We start from the raw sequence: 18,494 nt of genomic DNA on the forward strand, positions 1-18,494 counted from the left end.
TCCTACCCTTAGTCTTAAGACTTTTGTTTTGGGCCTCTGTACCAGTCCAATATCACTCCATACCTTTAATACTCAAGGATACCTATGCCTGTAGTTTTAAAGGCAGCACAGAGTACACTGAGCATGTGCAGAGTCAATGGCACACAGAAGATTGCCTAACAAGATCAAATCTGCTTTCGTCAAATTTTAAGTCAGGAAACATTACTGGGATAGGCCTGGAGTTGTGTAGTTATTATGTATAATAACATATTTATACCTCTGATCTTTTTTTAGTCGTTAGTTCTTTTACAAGAAATTGCTAGCTTTCTTAAAAACATTGCTTCACGCACAGGCTAGGAATAACCTTCATTCTGCTGGTGTTTGAAGATCATGATCAAGATCGGTTCTATGGAAAATACGCATATATTTTCTCATTATGTAAAATTTTCAGTTGAATATTCACAAAACACAATGAATACAGATATGCAATTGTTGCATTTATTGCTTCACTTTCATCAGAATTGAGATAAAAAAGAATTTATTCCTGTGTGAAGAAGCACTTTGTGGACATAGTATGTGATCTGGTCTATTCCAGCTTTTTAAGGGCACTGCAGAGAATCCCAATTTCACCTGCAAGAAACACAAAACACACAATTTAGGCTTAAATAAATATTCATTAAAATATGTTTTCAGTGTAAAAATAAAAACTGGGTAAATAGATAGTATGTGCAAAATAAAAAATATATTTTAATACAGATATCCAAAAATGTAATGTATAAAGGAGTGACTGGATGTAGAACAGAACAGAACAGAACACTACTTTTTCTTTTGCAGCTCTCTTGGTTTCCACTGATTGGTCACCAGGCAGTAACCAATCAGTGACTTGAGGGGGGGGTACATGGGTCATAACTGTTTGAATCTGAGCGGCATGCTAAGGATCAATTGCAAACTCAACGTGGCCCCACTTTCTGACTAACTCAGAGTTACAGAGCAAGAAGCAGGAATCCATACATTTTTTTGAAATCCATGGAAAAATCTCAATTTGATTGTTAGTAAATGGGCCTGTTAGAATCTTGTCTATATACATGGGCACATGCTTCTAAGCATGTATTTATATAGCTTGGAGACATAACCTTAATTTATTACAGGTGTAGATAACCAATATACAATCCCATCACTTTTCTCTTTGTTGTGACTGTTTTGTTAGCAGGAATCCATTATGCAGGGGGTTATCTGTTCCCTGGTAATCTAATTATCTAGCAAACATTGAGTATCTTCAGACAGTTTCCCAGTTTGTCCGGTTTAGCTCATGAAATAACAAAGCATACATTTTTTTGTCATTGTAACAACAATCACAGGGATCATAATTCTCAAAACCAAAGACAAGCTCATAAGAGCACAGGGATAAAGTGGCAACTCACTGTTAATGCTCTCTGCAAGATTCTTCAGTTGTTGGATGTTGTCCAGAACCTCAATGCTTTGAGTGTAGGGATTATAGCGAACAGAGAAAGGACGGGGGATTGTAGTTGCAAATTTCCTGTTGTAAAATTTGAAATTATATGCAATGACATATTGTTTTATTGCAAGCTTGAATGTTTAAGTTATTACCGTGTAATATGGAGATCGAATTACTGGGAAAAATACTGCAATTATTTATAGACATTTCACTACTTAATAAGGGTGCAGTGGATTAAATTTTTTTTAAAATATTTGCTAATGCAAAAATCATTCACAATGTGAAATAAATGTTCAGAAAGTGAACAGTTTTGCCTTTGCGAACATTTATTTCGCATGTGTGAATGATTTTTGCATTTTTGCCCTCACATGTCAGTGGGATAGTGATTGAGAAATTTATATATTTAGCAATAGTGTGCAGGTTATGTAATAAAACTTCTTAATGAAAAGGTTGTTGCACTTGCTCCAAAAGTTTAGGCAAACTTCAAGCAGGTGTTAAAAGGTGTTTTTACTTGCGCTCCCCTGCGTTGTGCTTTCTTCCATTCAGCTGCATGTAAGTACTGAACACAATTAAAATGCAAAGTGCTTACACGCGTCTGTGTGAGTGCAGCCCCATTGACAAAAATTCAGTGCGTCTACTTCTGTGCTTCCCTGCGGCTGAACGGAAGAAAGCGAAACACAGGGGAGCGCAGGTAAAAACGCTCTTCTGTAAGAGCCCTAAGGAATGTTACATTGTGACCAGGGATGGGCGAATTTAACCCATTTCGCTTCACCAAAAATTCACCGCCGGCAAAAATTCCCTGAAATGCATTAAAGTCTATGGGCAAAATTTTGTTTTTGACAGTGACATTTTTTTAGATATATTTTAAAGGAGATGTTTACCTTACTTTTTCTATGAATATGTTCAAAGAGAATACCATACTAATAAAATGAATGTCTTTGTTGTTTAGTTTGGAACAGAAAGTCTTATTTGATTGGTAGGATTACTGACTCCAGGCACTCCAAGGCTCTGGTAAGACTGAAATATCAATAACAAAAGGCCTAAACACAATAATGGGCCATATAGAGCTCAAACAGGAAAAAATATCAGCCCCCATTCCTTTGACCAAGTGTGCCCCACCACAGCTTCCTATGTTCATGGATTCATGTGCTCTATTAGCATATTTGAAAGCAGATCATCATGGACTGAAGAGGCTCCTAGCAAAAAGCAATTAAAAAGACAGCCTGGTCATACCTGTGTCTGTTTCAGTTTGCCACAACTAGCAGATGCAAAATGGGCCATTTAAAAGTGAACTTCCTCCGTAAAACTTAAATGTCAACGTTATGTATATAATAAAACATCTGGTCCATTTAAGAATAGATAATAAATTAACCTTACCTTACTCTTTCCTTTGCTTCTTCAAAAGAATCAGCAATAAAATATATTGGCTGGAATTCAGTAATTGGGTACTTCTGCAGTGCAGTCTTTTCAGGCTCAAAAGGTCTGAACTCTGGTTTGTCTGTCAGACAGTACTGAAAGAACAAATATATGGCAGATATTTATTGAAAGCATGACTGGAGCAAATGCTGACATGATAAACTATAGTGGTTCATATTAAAAGAACATTGGAAATGGATAACACACACTGACAATTTGCACTGAAAAATAAACTTGCTCAGAATACATTGGTGTTTCAGACCTGAACCAGTCTGATTTTTAAGACCCACACCCAACCCAGACCCCCTTAGCCTAAGCTGTACCTGGACCAGCTTACCCGCCTTCTGAAGTCCATTGATTTTCACCCGACCCGCAGCAATTGCCACTCCAACTGGAAGTGATGTCACATTAACTGGGTGTGACATCACGTCCATCAATTTTTACATTGGGAAGCATATTTTTTTTTACTTTACCCTGGGAATGGTCACCTGTAGTCCACCCCACTGCAGTGGTTTGGTTACCCACAGGCCACCTGCACAGTGGGCACAAAAAGTATAATTCGGTCAAGTCCCAATCACTTTGTGGGTATTTGCAGGACTTTAATTGGTGTCTATGGGCACTTTTTGCAGCAACTTTTTTTGCACAAGATTTGTGTCACTGCGAAATGTTAATTAATTTAGCCAGGAAGCCATACCTGGTGAAAAACTTCACTTCTCACTTTTAGGGATACACTTAGGGGCAGATTTATCAAGGGTCGAATTTCGAAGTTTAAAATACTTCGAAATTCGACCATCGAATTGAATCCTTCATATTCGAATTCGTGGGATTTTTAGCATTGTACGATGATATTCCGATCGTAAGCTTGTACTACGATCGTACTTCGAATGGTACAATTCAAACGATTTTATCGTATGATTAGTACGATTTTCCTTCGAATGCCAAAAACTTAATAAGAAACTGCTCTGGAAGGTCCCCATAGACTAACATAGCACTTTGGCAGGATTAAGTTGGAGTCGAAGTTTTTTTTAAAGAGACAGTACTTCGATTATCGAATGGTCGATTTTTACCTCAAATCGAATTCGAAGTAAATTCATAGTCGTAGTATCCTATTCGATGGTTGAAGTATTTAAAAAATTACTTCGAAATTCGAACTTTTTGTACTTCGAAAATTAACTAGAACCTTAGTACATCTGCCCCTTAATGTGTGTACAAAATATTAATTCTCATCAAATTGGCTTTTGTACATATAGATCACACAGAAATAAATCTGTGCTTGAAAAGTGCCTTTAATCCCCCCTGTAATTTGTAAAGATGCCATGTTACCCTTGCTCTGAAAGCGTCATCCAATGTACTCGGGAAATGTATTTACAGGAAAACAGAAAGTGTTAGTAAGGGACTATTAACCTCACCAAAATATGTTACTATAGGGGTGTAGCGTAGTAACAGTTGCAAATTTCCTCCAGTTGTAATATTCCATCAACTAGTAGGTTTAAAAGCACAACTGTATGAGATTCTAGCCTTGCAGCTAATTTTGTTGCCATATTACATTACCCTCCTAAATTGTAACCTGCAACCTCTTCTTTTATAGTGCTAATTCAGTTTACAATGAAAATTGTAATTCCACAGCAGAGCACACCTGAAGCTTCTTTGTGTTTATATTTATCTATTTACATGTACATTGCTGTAGTGTAATTGTACTCTGTATGACTCTGTTTGTGTAACTACTATTGTACTGTAACTTTAATGAACTGACATAATAATATTACATTATATTTATCATATTACAATTTGTTTTAAATAGAAATTAATGATATTTATTCTTTCTTTCCAGTTAAGGTACTCCACCAATCTTAATACCAACAGTTTGGAACCTTACCCACCTCAACCACCTTTAATTACTAAAAATGGCAAATCAACTAAACACATTTATTAGTATTAAGAATTATTGCTGTCATATAATACATTCAAATTTGGCTGACCAGCCTATCTTCATATATACTAATTAAATTAATTAAATTAAATATTAAAAAGTCCTCTTTAGATTTTAAAAGGATCTAAGATTTTTAAATATAATCTGTCCTGCACTAGAAGCAACTACTGTATATTTTATACCTGCAGTCTTTAGTCAGCATAACAGCCTCCAGTTAGGATCTTTAAAAAAATACTTTTTAGAGGGCTTTTTAAAATTTGATGAATTAACTGTTGATGAATTCCTCAGTATATATATTTTAATGCTATCTAGAAATATTTGAATTGTGGCTATTTATTGTTTTAATTGGTACATATGAAAGATAGGCTGGCCAGCCAAATCTGAATGTACTATATGACAGCATTAATGCTTAATACTAATAAATGTGTGTTTAGTTAAATACAAATTAATCTATAGTTTAATGCTAGAGCATGCACTTTTTTGCACATTAAAAACACAGTTCATCCCAAACATGAATTCAATGAGTAACAGAAAACAGAATTCAGACCTGCAGTTCTCCGAACGATGAGAGAAGGCCAGCACCATAGGCTTTTAACTTGCCATCTTGCTTGCATATTCCAAATTCTATTGTGAACCAGTACACCTAGAATTATAGAATGCAATGCAGCTGGATTAGGTAACTAAATCAATATATAACATATAAACATTGTACAGATTTTTGTATAGCATAATCATTGTACTTGTGGAGCTAGACTAATGTTTAGTATTGCATGATTGGATATCAATAAAATAGACCACAATGGTGCTGAGGAGAGGGGTGGGATACTGAAAGTCATCTCAAATATCAAAAGAAATAAACAAAAACTGCATACTGGAAGGCAAGAAGCAAAAAATGTACCTCCTCAGTGTTCCTCTGTAGAATTACATTCCAACAAGAGGAATCTCATACTCAGTAATGTCAAATTTCCCTATATGAGCATTCACTAATCGTGGTCCACTGTCTTTTCTATAAAGTCATGTGCAGGAATGGTTTATATGTGAGTGTATAGTCTACTGAAACCACAGCTCATAAGGATATTGCAGCTGTCAACTTCTGTGGATAAGAATCCAAAACAACAGTGAAGGAAATGAAGTCACAGTTGAGAAAATCTATGAATGTTCTAGTGCGCTGTGTTTCTGGCTGAACTTGCAAGAAAATCAGAGCTTTACAGGCTCAGTTGCCATTTCTGTCACGAAAGTTCTAACAGTTGACCAAACGCATATAAGAATAAAGGACAGCACCAATAGAATCCTATAGTATGATTAATATTCATTGGTGATGCAAAAGTAAAAAAAAATACCCATACTCACCATTTTTGACGTAATGTAATGTTGGATTAAAACAGGTATAGAATAAATATTTTTACACAGTTACGCTGATGGAAAATAATGTTAGTTTACCGTAGCCAGCATCTCAATGTACTCATCAGGAGCTCCCAGTGAAGCCAATCCAATTTCCTAGAAATACACAAAGTATGTTTAGGATTGAATATTTGCAGAGATGCCATCCTGGATGCAAAGGGATCTGGTAGAATCTTATTCATGCCTGTCTCCTGGTTCCTGGTTTTCCTGCCCCGGTCATATTCTGCCCCACTGCCGTGCTCCCTGCTCCACTATTTTGGATAGATATCGGAAGACTCTGGGTAATGATTATATGCATTTCAATGGAGTAGCTAAGGCCTCTTTCAGGTGCAAATTACTGACAGTTGGTGACAGACCGGTTATTACAGGGGGCTGAAATCAGGACGAATCGCGAAAAATATGGGTGAGTTGACATGTCTGTATTTGAGTTTGTTCAAACTTCAAGTTTTGTTAAAATCATACCTTTTGGTTCCTAAAGTATATTCAAGTTTATGACTGCAATAGCAATACTTTAAGGGAAAATACTTGCAGCTCTGTGTACTTTAGTGGCCTGATAATGCAGCACAAAAGGGCGTGAAACGGCCCCTATAAAATTGAAAGGGAATTGCAAAACAAGCTTGTGACTGTGCTTGCCACTATAAGTAGCCTGGAAAAATGTTTCCAGCCTGTTCTCTGGTACTTAAAATTGTGTTGTCCAAAGCACCCAAAGTAACCCTGTGACCTATGACCCTACGCCCTAATATTTGAATGCCTGGTCAAAAGGAATCAAAACCCACATCACGTGACATTTGACCCCTGGATGACTTAGGGTGGAGTTTTTTTTTTCATTTGCTGATTTTTGTCTGTGAATTAGCTAATTTGCATATTCAACGGCACGTCCCCAAAAACCCCCAAAACAAAACAGATTTGATGTATCTCTGTATAAAAAACAAACATAATATGGTGATTACTTGTGAAAACTGAGCGAAACCTGGGTCAGCAAACAAAGGCGCGTGTCCAAGAAGCTCATGGCAAATATCACTGTTAAAAGAGGCAAAGAAAAGAGTGAATGAGCACATTATATAATATATATATATATGATACTTGTTTTTGCCTATGATTTGATCTGATAATTGTATATTATACATAAGAAACTTGTGATTTAAAGGTTCTTCGTAACAATTCCACAAGGAGCTCTGCATGGACTGTATAAATGATGAATTTATGGGATTACTGTATTACCATTATTTTTTTAAATTTCACAGATTATAATTGTGCTGAAATATAATCTCAATTTGATTCTCCCTCCAGGAAAACTGTGAAAAACAGCGGAGAAGTAAAAGCCTGTTTGGAAATATATGTATATCTAACAAGTTGCTTACGGTTCAGGGGTATACATTGGTTTTGACCAGTGCCGAATATACTGGGTAGAGTGGAAAACACGGAAAGCCAACCCAGCCAAGAAATCTCGAGAGGACAGTAAACCAGCCACCGGGCGTAAACGGAATCCAGTACATTCTATCAGCAAAAATATTTAAAAACAAGAACAAGACGTGTTATTGTTTAACAAAGTCAGCAAGTAAAGAAAAAAAATTTAAGGCACCCATTTTATTTCTAAAACACTTGATAAAACAAACCAAAATTAATTTGTACCCTTTAGAACTACCCTCAGAAATACAACCATACACCTAATGTATAACCTACTTTGTAGGAAATTGGAGACATCCTCAAGCTGTGGAATATTATTTTCATTGTATCCACAGTAATCTTCCAGCAGTGGAAACACATGATTGTGTTCATAGCAAGCATGAGTGGGATACAGAGTCTTCAGCTCTCGGAACACAGTGCCCCATGTTTTCTTTTCCTGCTCTGTGTAGGTTACATGCGGGATTGGCTGCCCACTGGAATTGTAGATGAATTAGTACATTAAAAAATCAAAGAGAGAAAGTATGGCTGGCTCGACTGGAAATATACAAGGGTCGTTTACTTTAAAAGGGAGATGAAGTAAAAAATGAAGAGCCAGGTCCTAGGTTTTCCATTAAAAGAAAAACATATCTATACAATATACATTCATTAAAAAATCTGTTGTCTCTAACTGAGGTTAGCTTTAGTGAGAAGCAAAGACATGAAACATCCCTGCACACTGATTCCCTGATGTTCACAAACACAGATAATTGCTGATCATCATTAATTGGAACAAGTGGAGTGAAGAGGCAAGGGATTGTGTTTTTTCATAAAATGGTGCAGATTTTATTATTTAATGTACATAGTTTCCCTGCATATAAGGATTTTCTCTTATTAGCTTTGCTATTTGTTAAATGATAAGTAAACCTTTAAAATAAGTCTATGTGAAATTGCTGAAGATGTGAGAAAGGTTTCTGATTTTTTTCCTAAGCAAAAGAACATCAGAGCAGCCACTTTCTTTCTTTCTCCGACAACTTCCTTACTACTTGGTGGTCAGACTGGTGGGAAACTGACCAGCAGGTGGTGCTGTTGTAACAAAATTCATTCATATTAACAGTACATGTATCCCTTAATATCTTGGAATCAAAAGAAAATAAATAATGAATGTAAATTACAAAAGCACTTAGAATAGCACCCTTGTCAATTTTACATTGACCTATTTTTAAAGGTTTTGTAATCCTTTAATAGAGTGCTCTGATATCACAACATAAAGGCAGGAGCACTGCTTTGAAAATATCTGCTTGGCCAATGCTAATCATATAAGAAGGGAGTGGGTGAATATGTATGGACTATAAATTTAGCAAGCCATTAGGTCTGTATAGAAAATATATTCCATTACTGTAAATTGTTACTGCTTGTCCCAAGTCATCAGATAAAGATAAATGCTCCATTTAATGTGTACCCTTAGTTTCAACTTTACCTGGGGTTCAGCAAAAATAACAGAATGCTGTATCTGCTAGCCTGACTAAAGGAAGGTATATCTCAAATATTGTCAAAAGCTTACAAATATAATTTAATGCAGCATTGGACTGGTACATTGGAGGCTCCATCATACAGGTATGGGACCTGTTATCCAGAATGCTCGGGACCTGGGGCTTTCTGTATAATCGATCTTTCCGGAATTTGGTTTTTCATACCTTAAGTCTACTAGAAAATCATATATACATTAAATAAACACAATAGTCTGGTTTTAATTCCAATGAGGATTAATTATATCTTAGTTTGGATCAAGTACAAGGTACTGTTTTATCACTACAGAGAAAAAGGAAATAATTTTAAAAAATTTGGATTATTTGGATAAAATAGAGTCTGAGACAGCCTTTCCGTAATTCTGAGCTTTCTGACTAATGGGTTTCTGGATAACAGATCCTATACCTGTACCATGACCATTTAACTCATTTTTAGCTTTGAGGGAACGGCCGAGTGGGGGATCGGATCAGCAGGGTACCAAGAGGTGTCCCACCAGCCCAGTCTGACCCTGCACTAATGTGTGTGAAGTTGTGTCTGTATCTACCACATATATTGCCTATAGAGCGAATAGAGTATTTTACATTAAAACACATAATGAGAAACAATAAGATAAAAGACTTACTGTTTATAGTTATAAGCAATATCAGCGAATTCTTTGCGGCGGGCAAGATAAACTGAATCAGTGAAGCCCTGGGTTAGAAAATAAATGTTACCGTATAAAATGATCTTTTCATTCACATCAAAGTATTTCATAAGAAATTGATTTCCCTTTTTTTGAGGTAGCCAGATAGACTGTATTTAATTTAAAGGAAAATGACCATTACAGGTCTCTATAAACATTTATCACACAACAATATATTATACCATATATATATACCATATATTATATTTATAACCCTGTTTCATATAAATAAAGCCTTTGCATTAAGAACATATAGGATGTGCCAATGGTTAATACCATATAGAAAAACTGCCATTTTTCTGCTGGGTGATCAGTGGGCGAGCACATAGAACATTACATAATGGAGGCTCAAGGGAAAAGATGTAATAGATTCTTTAATAAGACTCTTAATTGAAAAATAAATATATTTGAAGAGAACAATAGATCTGATCCATAACAAAGGTTTTTAAAACATTTTTTTGAAGAACATATTGATAAATCTGGATTTAATTGTGGAATTTATTTCTGCATCCCTTTTATAGGCCTTTTGAAAATATTTCTCTGAAGATCATGAATCAAGATATATAATGCCTAATGCATATCAGAGCAGGCTATGGCACTCCAGGAACCAATTATCTAGAATTGGCCAATCTCAATTAAAGTAATAGCACCATTTTTGGTGGTTCTGATTTATCCCAGTGCATTAGTGATAAATGAACAGTGTGCCAGGGTTTTCTTTTCTCGGTAATCACAGTGTTGTATAAAAAACAACTGAGCAACTCATCAGATCTCTGCAATAACAAATTAAATGGGGGCACTTAGATTTCAAAGGAATATTTTGCATAGATGGCAGATTAGAGAAGTTCACTACAACAAACCGGGGCTCGGATTTTTAAGTACGGCTCTTTAACCGTTTGTGCTATGGAAGAATCCCTTCTGCAAATCCTTTTTTTTGCAATGCATTGAATGTCATCATCTAAGTAAAACCTCTTTACAATGATAACAGCTGAAAGGTCTCTAAAATGTCTGAGAGTGGATCACTATTACTTTAATAATATGGGATTAGTTGACATCTATGTGAAAGCCCCTAAAGTGCTCAGAAGTGGCATAATTATAGGGGGAACAGACCTCGTGGCTGAGGAGGGTCTTAGGAGAACAAGCAGTTTTTCAAGAATAGGCAGGGAAGGCGAATAGCATGTGAACCACAATAAATGTTATTTGCTAGGGACCCAGGGACATATCCTATCCTATATTATTGTGTGCTGCTGCTATCACATGGCTCTAGTGTTGCCTACCCTTCCTACATTTTTGTTTCTTCCCAATTAATAACATTGTCATCAACCAGGCTTGTATAACACCTGGCAGGTGCCAACCCTAAGTGGATCCCGAAATGATCATCAACTTAGTCTGTCAGATGCTTTAGACTGCGTTCCCCAGAATTCAAAGAAAAATATTCTGCACTGAGAGCTGTTGCTAGATCCTGTGCTACTGACTCTGTGCTGGAGTATTTATAAATACTGTATATAGTTTTTTACATCTCTCACCCAATACTATACCAGCATTTTATACCACTCAACATCTCATTGCAACTCATTGAATCAATGGGACAAATGTAGGAATCAGGCCAGGGCAATGTAATAAAATGCCTTGCATCTCACCCAATACATCTAGTGACCAAGAGCAATAAATCAGATGTCTCTGATTTCAAACATTGGACTAGTAAATGCTATGGATTACTAAACAAGTAGGAAACCTAAGAAAATTTCTAACATTCCCGTAAAATAATTGCTGTTGTTAATAATGTTTTAAAATATTGTGGTTATGCAGAACTTCTGTACCACTGGGCAGGGAAAATCCATATCAAATCCACTCAAGTAAAGACATATGGGGCTTGTTTATCAACACTGGGCAAATTTGCCCAGGGGCAGTTACCCATATTAACCAATCAGTTATCAGCTTTTTAAAGCCAGCTGCAAGTAGAACAATGAATGCAAAAATTTAATTGGTTGCCATGGGTTACTGCCTATGGGCAAATTTGCCCAGTGATGATAAATGACCCCCATTGTGCTTACCGGATGATCAGCATCAAGTTCTGCTCCATAGCTCAGAATCTGATTGGCGAATTTATCAAGATCTTGGATGGTGCGTGGGAACCATGGAACTGCAAGAAGAAAACAAAGTAAAAAAATTTAAATTGTAGTTGTAGCCTTTACTGACACAGTATCACAATATGAAAGATATGAGATAGTGGTGTAACTACATAACCTGTGACTGCAGGGAGCCCCAATAAGGAATTGTGCCTCCTTCCCTCTTGACTGTGATCGAGCCTCTCCATGTATGAGCATAATCATAGGTTTCTTACTATTCCTGAAGGGCCCCCCGAAATTTATTTAGCTGGATTCTCAGCAAGTCACCTAATACCATTGATAGATTTGAAAAGCTTGGGGACCAGCGAGTGTCCCCAATGTTCTGGCATAGTTTTTAGCATAGAGTGGTGGCGCCTTCTTCCCCTACCAGGCATTATCTGCATCAGCCTCAGACTTGTTGCATGTGCAATTCAAGCTTTTTTTTAAGTTCTGTACTGGCCCATGTGTCAGGTCTAAGTGGGTTCAGGAGATCCCAGGTAAGCTAAGAGGAAGTGGAAGCAGCAGACCATGTAAGTAAGAGATAATCAATTCGAGTCACTGGGAATTGCCTCACAATTTGGCACCCCCTTTAATAATTTTCCTGATAAGTGTTTTAATGAACTGACACATTTATCAGCAATTATACTGTACCTTTGGAAATTCAGCAAAATGCATCTAACTGCAACAGAACAACATTCTGCTGTATACTCTTCCTATATCTAGGGGGTTATTTACTAAACTCTTTTTTCTGCAAAAATCAAGAAAAAATCGTGATTTTTTAATAAATTCAGACTTCTAAAAAATCACAAATTTTTTGGAATTTATTAAACCCCAAGGATGGAAAAGTCTGAATCTGAAAATCCGGCATCTCAGACCTGTTGAGGTTGCATATAAGTCAATTGGGAAATCCCAATGATTTTTTGATGTGCGCTGGGTTTCGTGCAATACCCCGAATTTTTCAGGAGAAAATCTGGAAAAATCCGATGAAAAATCCCAAAAAATCGCGAAATTTGGATTTTTCCTGTAAAACAAATTTTCGGGAAATTGTATTAATAAATAAATGTAAAAAACTCGAGCGGATTTGATCAGAGTTTGTAGCAGAAAATATTGAGACTTTGATAAATAACCCCCCCAAATGTATTGGCCAGAGTTTATAGCTAATACTGAAGAGACTATAAACAGACAGACACTACTTAAAATTGTAATGACATTTTCCATTTTTGGGTGGAGCACCCCTTTAAATCGAAACCAGTTATACATAAAACTGAAACCCTGAATTTTTTTTAACGCTATATGTTTTTATTACACCCAACAAAATCCATGATTATTGCTATAATACTATATAAGCACCCCAGTTATTACCATTATATGAAGCCTGACAGACTGACATCCTTGATGGTAAATTGCCAACAGTAGGCGCACAACTGAAGGCAGCCTGTTCTCTCTTGACTAATACTGATGTGATTGCCATGTATGAAAGAAGAGTTATATGAGTTATCATTGAACACCCAAGTTGTAACCATATTAAGAGTGGGGTCAAAAACGCAATAGCCTATTATCTAGCAATTTGTATGTCAAGAAGAAAAACACAATCATTTGTAAAACTCTAAGGGATCGAGATAACAAGGGTTACATTTAAGTCTAATTAATTTATAGCTTGGCTAGTGAAAAGTCTCGCCATTTCCAAATTTCCCCAATAATTTGGAGGCCTGAGGGATCCCATGAATGAAGCATCTGTGGAGTGTTTCTTTAACTTCCTAAACCGAGTGCACTGAAGTGCCTGTGTTTCTATCACAGAATGAAATATATGTGTGTTATGTCTGTGCACTTTAAGTTCTGTCTCCAAAGAAGCTGTTGTTAGACAATTATCATGTTGTCCTCTGTTTAGAAGTGAAAAGTTTAACTTGAATTTTTTTTAAAAATGTAGTCTTTGTTTAACAAATGTGCCTAACCACAAATATAGCAATCTGAAGAGATGTATGTGCAAATTTGGACCAAGGAAATGATTTACAATATGGTTTGGTTGCTCTTAAATATTTTTAGGTTAAGACTGATGCATCTGCACATAGCATATTTGTTTTATGCTTCTGTCTTCTTAAGCCATTTAATCTTTCTCTTTTACTACCAGTAACCTCCCCATCTCTATACTGTCAAACCCAGCAACCTGTATGCACTATTTTATCTGCTCCTTCTTATAGTATCCTCAAGGGCTGCATACATGCACATAGTTATTGAAAGATTTTGTGATCACAGCTTCCTAAGGACTATGGTGCTCATGTTGGTGTTTTACTGGGTGTATTTATATAAGCACATAAGAATATATTTTCTCTGACATTTATAGATTGTGCATGGGTCAGTAGGACCAAGAATCCATTTTTTTCCTTTCTTTGTTATGCCCTTTCTTTCTTTGCCCCTAAAAATCTTAAGTAAATTAGGACAATGAATGTACTTCTCTATTTTGGTTATCTGCAACCTTCCACTTCTGTACCTGCTACAGAAATGCATATATCATTTCATTGTTATTAACTTGCCTACAGCTGCATTTCCCCTTAGCAACATTAGGGGTGCAGTTTTTGGATGTTTAGAAGGCAGAAAAATTCATTGTGCAAAATGTCAATGTATGCTATGGTCTCAAAACTTAGACTTGGCTCCTAACTGCTTTATAGAAGCTAGGTAAATACAACAGAAAACATTAATACCAACTGACCTCTAATAGTCAAAAGGAAAAATATACAGTGTTAAGATACAGTGGCCTTTAAAGGGATAAAGTCATGGGGAAAAAATGTTTTTTTTCCCAAAACGCATCAGTTAATAGTGCTGATCCAGTAGAATTCTGCACTGAAATTCGTTTCTCAAAAGAGCAAACAGATTTTTTTATATTTAATTTTAAAATCTGACATGGGGCTAGACATATTGTTTGTTTCCCAGCTGCCCCAAGTCACGTGACTTGTGCTCTGATAAACTTCAGTCACTCTTCACTACTGTACTGCAAGTTGGAGTAATATCAACCTCTCCCTTTCCACCCCAGCAGCCTAACAACAGAACAATCGGAAGGTAACGAGATAGCTCTCCCTAACCCGGCTGCCTGGTAGATCTAAGAACAGCAATCCAGTAAAATCCAGGTCCCACTGAGACACATTCAGTTACATTGAGTAGGAGAAACAATAGCCTGTCAGAAAGCAGTTCCATTCTAAAGTGCTGGCTCTTTCTGAGAGCACATAACCAGGCAAAATGACCTAAGATGGAGCCTACACACCAATATTACAACTAAAAAAAAATACACTCGCTGGTTCAGGAATTACATTTTATATTGTAGAGTAAATTATTTGCAGTGATCCGTGATGTACATTTCAAAACCAAATGGATCTTCAGACTAAATATCACCTTTTAATATATTGCTTTTGTATATGTATTTAAAGATGAAACAAATACCCCCAGAGGCATACATCATGTTGCAGAAAAGATTACTATGGTTACACCAAACAGGATTGTAAAGGTTTCAAGCCATGATGTCAGTGGACTTTGACACCTCGGGAGGATTTTAGGCTGCTAAGAAGTTATAGTAAATGTATTTTAAACTCCTTAAATAAAAGGCTCTACTTAAAGTCAGATAAGCCTTAAACTTTTCACTTTTATCTATAAGAAGAGCTTTCAATGCACGTGCCTAGCAAATTGGTTTGACTGAGACATCTGCTGGTTTGACAAAGTAAATCCTATCTCTTTAAAATAGAATGGCCAGATTAAGAATAGAGATCAGTGTCTCCAAAGACCTGCCTTTTCTAATAAGAAAAGTAGTTTTAAGATTTGTCTTGACAGTTTCTAACTTTATGCCAATTGAATCTGATAAATTGGGTGTTTTGCTAGACGGCAGTCAGCAGTTATTTACCATGACATAAACATTGGAGCACAGGAAATAGACCAGCAGAGAAGTCGGAAGGCTCTACCATTGTCTGATTAGAAGCAACCATACTAATGTGTCTTCCTAAATATAATCAAATTAACAGAGGACAGGAGGAAGTTCAGACTGAATAGGATATTTGTTGATTACAGACATTTTCAGTTCTCTTTAACATGAGCTATTCTCCTTCCAGTGCGGCAGAATGTCTATATTGTGTGAAGCACTCGTAGAGGGTTGGGAGATCTGGCGTCCCTTCCAAACTACTTATGGACTTTTAGTCTAAATTTAGGCAAATGGACGCCATAAGTATTAGTCTGCTATTTTGGATTTAAAGAAAGATTGGAGTCAAGTGATGCAATAAATACCGTGGCTTTTTTTATTTATATAATGTTGTTTCATTTGACTGTTAACAGTGTTGGAGGTTATTTCAACACAAGATATTGCACAAGAATACTTGCAAAAAAAAAAAAGTGTTTTATTGTTATTAAATGTCAACTAGTGAACGCAATGTTATATAGGCAGGAGAGGTTAGCCTTTATTACTGTGTGCTCATGTTTAGTGCTAGGAATAGGTGCTGCTTATATTAATGTGATCTGCAAATTTGTTGTTTTTGTTGCAGGCAATTCAGTTGTTTCTGGCAGTTGCTCACAAGTTAAAGTTTTCCTTTGAACATGCTATGGGTAATTTACAAAGACCCTGGACATAAGTGCAAGAATGTGCTCCTTAGTGCTTCTGCAGAGAGCACTTCTGTCCAGGGTCTGGCTGGGCCCAATTGAGGCCTGCTTCAAATGCCATTGTGTAAATGCTGCTTAGGTTACCGGTCAGGTAGAGGTTGGGAGGGGTGACACATACATATATTTATCTGCCCCTTATCAATACATGGGGGTTGCCTCAGGTCTTTGTGCTCCAAAATAGAGTGCCGAGACATGTGCCAATTCATCTAGACTGGGATGCAGGGTGTGAAATGCAAAAACATGAAACATATTTTTTATACTTTGCACTCCTCCTGCTTGTCTCCTCATCTGATCCTGACCCTGAGGTCTTCAAATGATGTAAGTCTTTACTAACCTGTTCCATTTACAACTAACACTCAACATTTATAGATGCCAAATTACAACTGAAGACAGCTCACACATACACTGCAATCATAAACTAATAAATAAAGCACTTTAGACAAGAATAGGTGGGGAGATGGCAGCAGGTTAATGTATAAATCAATTGAAATAAATATGCATTAATACATAATAAGCACACATTAATGCAAACAACACTGAATAAAACAAGATAAATTAACCAGTTGGTCTCTGATAATTGACCGCAGCAGCTATTTCCATGCAACAACTAACCAAAACTAACCTCCACACAAAGGCCTAATATGTCCTTGACAATGTTATACCTAAAAAAGCCTTTTACAAAACGTCTTGAAGCACCATATTAAAATACTGAGACGTATATCTTATAGATTTTGCACAGTAGAAACTGTCATGCTTAAAATGACAAATTGCCTGCCAATTTTAAAGCTAGGAGTCTGAGTGGTGGTGGTCTCTAAACTTGCATTCCCATGCAGAGGTCAACAGCCTTGGCTCTCCAAAGAATTTACCACAATTTTAAAGAAATCACAATAGAACAAGGACTACCACCATGCTACTTATAGGCCTCCAATTCAATATCCAAATGTTCATATAGATTGGGACCCAGGTTATTATGTTTGAACACAATGGGCCCGATTCAATTCAGTGAGAAAAAGTATATATGGAAAGTCATGGACAAGAATCAAATTCAGGAGAAAAAACTTTTCTCCAAATTCAGTTCCAGTTTTTTTTCCCCATAGACTTCAATAGAGTTCTCATGTGATAAACCATGCGATAAGTTTTTCTGAATTGAATTGCATCTCAGATTGAATCTAGTAAATTACTTTTCAAGTGATAAACCTGTTTCTCACTGCATTGAATCTGGCCCAATATATTTGCATGAATGCAAAATAAAGTCAGTTGGTGAAAGTCCTGACAGTGTCTTTTTAATGCCTCACAATGAAAATTCTCCACTTACCTTTCTCTGTATTAATGCCCCACATTATCATCTTTCTATAACCAAATCAACTGCACTTATTTGTACATGAGAGCAAACTTCTCAAAACTGATGGTACGTTTCATCATAATTGTATTAAAATGAGTGAAGCATTGTTCCAATTTAGAAATGGCTCCCAGGAGAGGGAAATATGATTAGCTGCTCTATATAGCTGTTTTATGAGGCTAAAATGTATTGTCCAAGCCACATGCTGTCTCTCATTTTCCCCACTTAAGAACATGAAGACAAAACAATTTCAGCTCTACATTTTTGAAACAATTTACAAACAAAATGGAAACTAAAGTTAATTAGATTCTAAAAATTGCACAATCCTTTCACTCATCTTTAGCTCAGACTTGGTTTTCATGAATGCACAATTGGGTGAAAATTTGGATAAAGTTAGTCCTGATTAGGGATGCAACAAATCCACTTTTTTGGATTCGGCCGAACCCCGAATCCGTCGTGAAAGATTCGGCCGCATACTGAACCGAATCCGAATCCTAATTTGCATATGCAAATTAGGGGTGGGGAAGGGGAAAACATTTTTTACTTCTTTGTTTTGTGACAAAAACTCACGCAATTTCTCTCCCACCCCTAATTTGCATCTGCAAATTAGGATTTGGATTCGGTTCGGCCGGGCGGAAGGA

General features: G+C 36.5%; 1 protein-coding gene across 1 annotated transcript in view; it reads right to left on the reverse strand.

The window, feature by feature from the left end:
- Positions 1-289: 289 nt before the first annotated feature.
- pah.S (phenylalanine hydroxylase S homeolog) overlaps positions 290-18,494 on the reverse strand; it is a 39,340-nt gene continuing 21,135 nt past the window's right edge. The window contains exons 4-13 of the mRNA XM_018256064.2: positions 11,829-11,917; positions 9,718-9,785; positions 7,866-8,062; positions 7,544-7,679; positions 7,133-7,202; positions 6,222-6,278; positions 5,329-5,424; positions 2,813-2,946; positions 1,401-1,516; positions 290-609 (exon numbers count right to left, since the gene is read on the reverse strand). Of these exons, the coding sequence (XP_018111553.1) occupies positions 566-609; positions 1,401-1,516; positions 2,813-2,946; positions 5,329-5,424; positions 6,222-6,278; positions 7,133-7,202; positions 7,544-7,679; positions 7,866-8,062; positions 9,718-9,785; positions 11,829-11,917 (1,007 nt within the window). The 3' untranslated portion in view covers positions 290-565. The remainder of the gene's footprint in view (positions 610-1,400; positions 1,517-2,812; positions 2,947-5,328; positions 5,425-6,221; positions 6,279-7,132; positions 7,203-7,543; positions 7,680-7,865; positions 8,063-9,717; positions 9,786-11,828; positions 11,918-18,494) is intronic.

This window comes from Xenopus laevis, chromosome 3S (assembly GCF_017654675.1).
Source record: "Xenopus laevis strain J_2021 chromosome 3S, Xenopus_laevis_v10.1, whole genome shotgun sequence".
NCBI classification, from domain to species: domain Eukaryota; kingdom Metazoa; phylum Chordata; class Amphibia; order Anura; family Pipidae; genus Xenopus; species Xenopus laevis.